Here is a 9,366-nt window from a genome sequence, read left to right on the forward strand (position 1 = left end):
CTGAGGCTCTTCTTGGAGTAGCAGTGGAGGGATGAAGTGACTAAGATTGTTCATGGGGAAAATCTCAGCCATGGGAAAAAGGAGCTGTTCCTAAGGCAGCCTCAAACCCTTCAGGAAAAAGTGCTTTAAGTGCTTAAAATGAGGTCTCTAATTGAACCAGTTCTGCATATCTTCATAGCATGCTGGTTAAACCAATCCAGTGTCCCTGAGAATTGGGGAATCTCTACTGTAGATCTTTTCATTGACCTTTGCAAGCCCAGACAGCAACAGGAGGCTGCTCTCCTACTTACCAAGATAGATAAAACTAATCAATTTCTGTCAAATAGGAAGGTATTGATTTGGAAAATTAGAGGAAAGAATCCAACACAGAGAAATTCTGAATAGTGATTGCTCATCTTACAAGTTGGTAAGCAAGGAGGAACCTAGAAACTGAACCAGCTAAACTAAGTTACAGTTTTCATGCTGAAAAGTAAGGAAATGCCCCTGTTTCTGTGCACTCATCTGTAGCAAGATTTGGATGAGAGAGACTTAGCCACTGTCATCCCTAAATGGATGAAGTGGTATATTTTGGAGGTATATTATGAAGTTTGTGAAATCATGGAACTTTTTTCCTGTTTAACACTAGAGATAATGGTAGGGTTGGAGTGCTGGTGTAGCTACAATGGTTCAGGAAATATGCAAGTAACAAGGTTTGGGTTTGGGGTTTTTTTGTTATATTTTTTATTGGACCAACAGTATAGCCTGTGGAGAAGTCAGACAGGTTTTCAGACACAAAGATCTGTGCTCAGAGCTGAGGAAGGGCACTTTGTGCCTGAAAGCTTATCTAACATCTGTTCCAGTTAAATAGTTGGTCCAATAAAATATTTCACCTAAAGAATTCTTTCTTCTCAATAGAGATAATGAAAGAAAAGGCATTGCTTTGAAGGTCTTATTATCTGTTACAGATCAAGTTTCTAATATTTTCCAATGCCTGTTACAGTCTCTCTCATTGTTAAAATTCTGTAATTTCAAGGAGGTAGCAGGGGAACTAAAAGAGCCAAGATTCTATGTCAGAGGAGATTTTAGGAGAATTATCTAGGGACTTAACTGGGGTTTTTTGAGTTTTCTGTAACATAACAGTTATAGCTCTGTACTTTTGCAAGTACAGAGCTATAACTCTGTAACTCTATAACTCTTTTGTTTGTTTTTACTTGAAAGGAACCAACCTTTGGAGACAGCAAGCAATGGCATGTGGCGTTACTAAAGGGTAGTGTAAAGACTTATCTGGTGGAGAGTGGCCCGTGCCATTAGTGCTGCAAGTACACCTACGTGATCCAAGTCTACTATATAATGAAGGTTAACATGCTGAAAGAATACTGAAAGAATGATCTGCACTGAGAAATTTCTTTAGCTGCAGAATGCAAAATTCATTTGTGTTGCATGTTGGACTTTGAGCTAAAAAGAATTTGTGATTTATGGCTGGATTTGCATAATGTTGTATGGGTTTATTATTACAGCCTTACCAATATTGTGCAATGATGAGCATTACCTGCAAACGATTAGCAATGGGTTCTTTATCTTTCAATCATGGATACTTCTGGATAGGATAATGGGAAAAATTGATGTTGGTCTTACAGTGAATCATAGTTCATGCAGGCCAGACTCTCCTTGCAATGACACTGACCAGAAAAAGAGTTGTGCTCAAAGCTTAAGCAGTGCCTTAAAAAATCAGGTCACAATATATTACTGTGATCATGAATTTACAGTAATTTTTTTGTCTCCATTAATGGATTAATTAACTTAGGAAAACCTTCTCCTTGTCTTTGCAGGTCCTTTCCTAACAATTATTGGGACAAATTTGTAAAACGGAAGGTAGGCTTCCTAGAAAATAATTATAGCTAATGTAAGACCAATATACTGTTTAGTTAATTTGAATAGCTGTATTTGTAAATCTATAAGTATACAAACATTTGAAAGTTGCATTTTGTTTCATGGTTCTCATTGTTATGGTAAATCCTGCTGGGAACAGTCGATTGTGATATGGGTGGGGGAGGAGGGAAAAAGGAGAACGCTTTAGCTTAATTCCTAGACTCATATATTCTAAATAACTCTATGCTGTCAATCAGCCATGAAGTTCCAATTTACAGCCATTGTCATCTTTAGGATACAAAGCCCCCTCATCCTCCTAAAAAAAGAAAAACATGCCAGCTTAAATGACTTTAAATTATACAGAAGCTTTCAGATAATAGCCTTTTATGCTTCTAGTTTTCATTTTTTTAATGCTTTTTCTCTCTTCCTCTGAATTCTCATTGTTCTGTCTGTGCTAACCTGGAAGACAGGTTTTAAATTTCTGCCAAATGTTGGTTTAAAGTGAAACGGATGACGCCAGTGTCCTACCCTGATCAGAAGTGTCTAATTTCCCCTTGTAGGTTATTAACAAGTATGGTGACTTATATGGAGCAGACCGTATTGCAGAGCTCTTGGGTTTGGACAAAAATGCCCTGGACTTTAGTCCAGTGGAAGAAACTGAACCGGATGAGGCATCTCTTGTGTCATGGTACGATATTTGGAGAGCCGAAAAAAAAGAGCCATTCTTAGAACACTTTAGATAATTGGTTGTGTTAACTGTATTATCAAAGACATGAACAATTTGGATATGCTGAGTGTATAGTTTTACTTTTCACAGTATGGAAAAGCCCCATAGAGAAGGCTTCTTTCTAGAGAGGAAGTAAACTAAAAGCAGGTTTATATATGTTGTAAAATTACTATGAAAGTATCAAATATTAGGAACTGAAATAACCAGAAGCCTTTTTTTGCAGCAGTACATTTTTGACTGAGCAACTCTTGTTATTATCTAGTTAGTATCTAATATCAAATGGCAAGGAAAAGTGCTTTGTTGACCATAGTATGTGACTGGAAAGAATTCTCAGAATAGTCTCTAAAGTAGATCCCTCTCCCCAAGTAACAGGCATAAAATAAGTCTAATACATATGATCACCTAAGGAAAATACATACAAATAGAATTCCAGAAGCCTAACTCAGCAGTTACTTTTTCTGAAGAAAATTGTTAAATTAGCTATACATATGCAGGTGTGTTTAGATGGCTAAACATAAGGAAGGAAGTCATTAAATACTTAATTAACCCTGACATTTATGTTTCAAAAAATTCTGCTTCATAGGTTAAGCTCTGTTGATACAAAATACCATATTTGGAAGCTTGGTGTTGTTTTCACTGACAATGTAAGTATGGAAGCCTGGAAAAAAGACATTTTCATTTATTTTAAGTTCAAAGATACATTCTGTGCCCAGCGCTCTGGATGCCTTTTTAACAAATAGAAATAGAACAAATAGAAATAAGAGTAAATGACATTGTAGAAAACTGAGGCAGCCATTATATTTTGGTGAAATAAACATAGATAACCAAAGAAACTGCAAAAATTAACATTTGTCAATAATTTACTAGCAATGTACTAATGCAGTTAATATAAAAATGCTTGATCTGTCTTTATACTTAGTTCAACACCTTTAAGTTAAATTTTGTGATAGACTATTTACCATTAATGCCATAGGCTAATATGGAGAAGGTATTATAATTATAATATCAAATCGTGTAATTTAATTAACAGTAATTGTTGAAATGTATAATAGTTGAAATCTATTACAAGGAATCAGGCACTTAAAATATTTGTAATCTGTTCTGGGTTTTGGATTAAAGTTGTTATTGGGGTTGTAAAAATTGTCCATGTGATAGCCTTAGAGACCTAAGTCCTGCATTTTTGAGCAGCTACAGCATAAGTAGCATCTGTGAAAACTTGTTCCATCTTAAAACTGCAAAGTCTACCTGTAGGGGTCAGTATTTAGTGCAACCTTCTTTAGGACCTTTTCTTAACCCTCACAGTCCCCTCTAAAGGTGAAAAACTGCTTTAAAATTCCCACTGGTAAATGAGGGTTTACTGAAGAAAGTTAAGGTGAATCAACTACAGGTGTAAAGTCAATGTGCACAAGTTAAAACACATTAAAACCCCTGTACGGATGCTCTCATTGAGGAGTAAAGTGGCCTTACTTTACCGTACATAATATGCATTGATTTCACATCTTTAGTCAGTTCATCTTAACTTGTCAGAGTGCCCCCATGGACCCGGTCTGAGTAAAACAGAAGTGGTTTAAGAGCAACACAGTGCATTCTCTTTCCTTGAGACCTGCGTGTTGCACTTGCATGTGTGAACTACTGTTCACATATTACAGCTGAGATTCAGATTACTACATAGCAGGCTCTCCAGCTCTAGATAAACAGGATAGTTTTAAATGATGGACTTCTGATATCAGCAAATCTGTTGTGGAAATCATAACCAGATGAAAGATTTAAAGTAAATATTGAAGACCTCATGTACGTGACTGATGAAACATTGAAATAATATGAGTGATGTGTGTGCTAGAGAAAGAGAATATGACTGAAAAGTCCTTTTGTGTAAATAATATATAGATGCTAAATTCAGATTTTGATTCAAAAGCTCAAACCATTAAATTACTGCCTACAGTTCACAGCGTCAGTCAGTGAAGTATTCAGCTAGGTGAATTAGCATCTGATAATGTTCTGTAATTTTTCATATTCTCTGCAGTCCTTCTTGTATCTAGCATGGTACACAACAATGTCAATCCTTGGCCATTACAACAACTTCTTCTTTGCTGCTCACTTGCTGGATATTGCTATGGGTTTCAAGACACTGCGAACCATTCTGTCTTCTGTAACTCATAATGGCAAACAGGTGGGTACTGTATACAAAATCTGAGAGCCTGGACACGTGACACATTTTTATAATCCACCTTCATGCACAAACAAAAAAGAGTGATCACTTGGTATACAGTCCTACACTGAAATAATTTTCTCAAATCCAGTGTACAAATATTCTAGGAAAAAATAGGGCTAAAACACTGGTGTAAGTTAATGTCATATATGTATTTATGGTCTAAATTGGGGCTGTCCTACTTCTAATCTCCTGGGGCCATGAACCACAGGCTGTGCCACCCCCAAAGGCACCAGCAAGAAGCAGAAGCTAGAGGAAGCTGCAGCAGCATAGGGAGGATGCTAGGAGCAGGCAATGGAAGGAGCTGTCAATGGGTGGTGGGAACAGCATCCAAAGTGTGTGTTGGGGGGGAAATGTGTGGGGCCCAGGAGATAAAGGCAGACATAGAATACTATCTATTTGGGCAGCCCTGGTCTAAATGGATAGCAGTGCCATGAGTAATAGTGCTATCACTGTAAAGAAATTGTGTTTACAAATTACCACTGCAGCAGTACAGGTGCCATCGTTGTATTTTCAAACTTATTGCTGCCCTTTAAAAAAATACTGGTGTGTCTAACTACCACAAGTCATTTGGGTCCACATAAAGGTGCAACAAATGACATCGATGTTTTAAGACCAAGCTTGTAAATGAAAGAAAACTAACACCATTATCTTTGTTGCTACAAAATGTCAAATTGTATAAAACAAACTGAGACCAGCCTGACAGCATAGGAGTATAGGATTTGACTGGGCCTCCTGACCATCAGATCCAGTCCCAGTATTTGCAGACAGTCATGAACCAAAAGAATCCTTCAAATCACCACTTTAAACCCACAGCCAAACCTGTAGGTGAAGCTTCAGAAAATGAGATTTTTAAGCAGCAACTGGAGCACATGTAGCTCCTTCCTCATGTCTTGGATTTGCATTTAGGCTGTGACAGATTCTAACATGTATGCCAAGGAATAGTCCTACAGAAGAAGGCTACTTTTGTGATTCTTTCAGGGGAGGAGTCTAAGAGAGAACTTTCATACTGATGCTTACTCTGCTCTCCAAATGTCCCCTAACATCTTCATGTAGTTTTTTTCCAATAGGTATCAGGAATGTTGCATAGTAAGCTGCTCACCTTCCAAAGGAACTCTTATATCAGTACCCTATAATTCCAGCCTCCTTTTATCTTTCTCCCAGGAAGACTCTACAGTCACGTGATCCATTTTCTCAGTAAAAGACAGCTAGTTGTGGCCTCTTTGCAAAGCAAAGGAGGTTGCTAATGCATGACACTTAGTGCTATCTTGGTACTTCGGGCCCAAAGATGATCCTCTCAGTTTTTTGTCAGGCTGGCTACACTTGGTTGTTTACTTATTTAATATTTTAATTTCATGATTTATACTTTTTCCCACTGTGGAAACTCAAAGGCTGAATGTACTGATGAAGCCACTTCAATTCAAGGTTGCAATTTTTCAATAAACCTGCCAGGACTAGCTTTCCTGACAAGCAAAGATTAATACCACTAATGTTATCACTGTTCTTATCAACACAGATGTGAACACTGGAAGACAATTGCAGGTTTTCAACTACAGACATACACTTTAAAAGTATACACATTGATCCACATGAATTGCCAACTTAGCCACTAAAATGTTTATATGTTTCTTTTTAATATGAAAATCCATTCTACCATGATTTCTAATTTTATGTATGCATGCATGTAGATTCCCTTCAGTAACAGCATTACTGAATGACAGCTCCTAAAATCCAAGGCCAATGAGTAACGTATGACTGATTCATTATGTACTGAGTTTTCATGCAAAACAAGGAAGGTGTGCTTAAGAGCAAAAATTTGAAACCTGGAATGCTGTTCTTCTAAAGAGTTCTATAACAAAAGAGAGAAACTCTTACAGAAGAGAGAACTTATTACATCTCTATGGTACAAAGAAATTGCCTTTGTGTCAGCATAAAATATTTTACGGCAGCACCAAGGCTAATTAAACACAGATCAATACTCTTGTCATGCCACAAAAGCCTAAAATTTGGGGCCATGACATAGCTGGTATCAATTTATGCCACTTTATTGAAGCAGAGATGAATTAGGTTTATGGTGGGAGAGTGTAGTTAGCCCAGCTAGCGAAGTCCCAGGGAAGCCTGCATGAGCTTTCCCCTTTGGGATCCCCCAGGTGCCCATTGACACTTCAGTGTGGTCCTGGGGCTGGCAATCACACCGCTGTCAAGCTTACTCTGTTGCAGTCTCAGGGTAGCCGATCTCCAATCAGGTATCAAAGTATAGATTTAAAGTGTTTTATTCTGTTGTGGAATCTGAACCTATGAAGCACCGAATTGATCTGAGCAGCAGAATGAAAAACCAGTATCACAACTGCCACCTTTAATCCTTATTGAAAAAGAAAAGGAATATCATCATCCACTTCCAGTATTTTAGGGAATGCAAAGGATTTCATGACTTTATGTAGTTCATCAGTACTCAGTGACTGACACTGAAACATGTCACACTTTCAGATTTTGATTAAAATTTCTTTTTCTTGGTTTTGTTTTTTTTTATACATAGCTGGTGCTGACTGTAGGGCTCTTGGCTGTAGTAGTGTACCTTTACACGGTTGTGGCATTCAACTTCTTTCGCAAGTTCTACAACAAAAGTGAAGATGAAGATGAGCCAGACATGAAGTGTGATGACATGATGACGGTAACTAAATTATCACTGGCACTTTTATAACCTGAGTTTTCAAGCCCAATGCGAATAGTATACAAAAAAGCACTTAATAAAGCCAGAACAGAAGTTTATTTTTAAGAATTCTAGCCTTTGCGTCTGCCTCAGCTTGGCCAAGCCAAAAACTCTGGGTCTTTATTTGTTTTCTGGTGGCCACCTTCTGACTGAGCAGGTCCCAGCTTCAAAATGCTTGTGACTTACAGTTTAGTTATGACAGAACAAGCAAGGTGGATATCTGAGGCTGGGGAAGACAAACATTTGTTGGTAATGAGCAGACGTTACTGCTGCTTTCCTACTCTTCACCTATCGGCCTATAAATATACAGGCTGTATGAGATACATGTGGTATGTACCCCAAAAATATTTACTCTGATGTGAAGGCACCTTGATTTCTTCATTGCACAAGGAAAATTCCACAATTAATTTTTTATACAGTATATCACTTAAAAAAAACAATGAATTAAAATTAGGCCACTATAGTAGTAGCGAATGGCATAGGCAAAAGGGAAATGCACCAATCATATTCACCCTGCATCGCCCCTGCCATCTATTGTCTGCAGAACAAAAGACCCCCAAACTGAGATGCAGTGTATGTATTCTTGAATGTATTCTTCTTTTTCATGACCTCTGTATAAAATATTCAGAGCAAGTCAGATATGTGAGTGACAGGAAGTATGAATGCTATTCCATACAACAGTTTTAATCGGTCCCTTTGTGGGCTGAATATAAAGGTCTCACCTGACATAAAGCTCACTTACCAGTCATACATATAGAAGTAGCTGAGATAATTAAGTTAGTAAAGCATATTACATTTTAAATAGTTCTGCCTAATGAGCTAAAATAATTCAGAATGAACATTTTTATCTGTAGCTGCATCTTTCCTGAGCAGTAGAAACCTGTATTTGATGTTCTCTTATGCAAGATTAGATTTTTCACAATGCTTATTTACTTTTATTAAAGCATTTGTCATGAAGAACAAATATTTAGACTGAAATGCTGTTTTGTGATTAAACAACAGGGCCAGGGCTTTCTTGAGTATATCTTTGACATCGATTGTGTGGCTGAAGAGACTTAAAATGTAAGAAAACTGATTTACAGAGGTGAATAAGGCAGCACAGTGGAACTGAATCATGGGACTGTTCATTGTAACATGACTCAATGATGGCTTGTAGTTCTTGATATACCACTTGAATTTTCTATAAAGACTCCTGTGTTTAAGAATTGGGCATAGTGAGCTTTATTGTAAATGGGAACTTCTGGAGCCTTCATCAAATCACACAATGAAGTAAGAAAAAAGGCCTTATGTTACCTATAGTAAAAAAAGAAATGACATAGGCATCTGGATGTTGAAAATATTCCAAGACCTACAAGTCATCAAAACACAATGGGAACACCCACATGAGTGCGTACATGTGTCTTGCATCATCTCAAAGCCCTTTGAGAAGCTGCGAGGGGCATGTGTGGGAACGAAAAAATGTTCCCCGCACTGCAAATTTTCAGTGCTGTGGCAAAATTAGATCCCTGGATATCCAGGGGTCAAAAAAAAATGTGGTGAGAAAAAGCAGGACAGGACACAGTCCCAGTCCATGCCCTGAGGCAGCCAGAGGCTCAGTCCTCCACCGAGATACTCTGGTAGCCAGCCAAAGTGTCTCTATGGCTGGGCCTCACCCCAGTGATGAAGCGCACACTGCCTACCCATGCAGGGAACTGGACCTGGGCTCCTGCCGGTAAGTGGGGGGGCCACTGCAGGGCTGGGGAGGAGAACCATGGGGGGACCTCCGCTCGCCCCACCTGCTCCCCCAGATCCCCGATCACTGCCTCGTCTGGCTCCATCCTCCACCTGCTCCCAGAGCCCCCCTGATGGCTGCCCCACCCAGCCCCATCTGCT

The 9,366-nt window shown here is 38.5% G+C and overlaps 1 protein-coding gene across 2 annotated transcripts in view; it reads left to right on the top strand.

Moving 5' to 3' along the window:
* The window catches only part of RYR3 (ryanodine receptor 3), a 585,375-nt gene that overhangs the window by 541,911 nt on the left and 34,098 nt on the right, over positions 1 to 9,366 (top strand). The window contains exons 95-99 of one of the 2 annotated variants that reach the window (XM_025197736.1): positions 1,809 to 1,851; positions 2,409 to 2,536; positions 3,159 to 3,219; positions 4,599 to 4,745; positions 7,321 to 7,455. In XM_025197736.1, the coding sequence (XP_025053521.1) occupies positions 1,809 to 1,851; positions 2,409 to 2,536; positions 3,159 to 3,219; positions 4,599 to 4,745; positions 7,321 to 7,455 (514 nt within the window). Of the gene's footprint in view, positions 1 to 1,808; positions 1,852 to 2,408; positions 2,537 to 3,158; positions 3,220 to 4,598; positions 4,746 to 7,320; positions 7,456 to 9,366 lie in introns of those variants that run through there. The other variant, XR_003092800.1, reaches the window with a different exon arrangement.

Source organism: Alligator sinensis, unplaced genomic scaffold, assembly GCF_000455745.1.
Source record: "Alligator sinensis unplaced genomic scaffold, ASM45574v1 scaffold262_1, whole genome shotgun sequence".
Lineage (NCBI taxonomy): Eukaryota > Metazoa > Chordata > Crocodylia > Alligatoridae > Alligator > Alligator sinensis.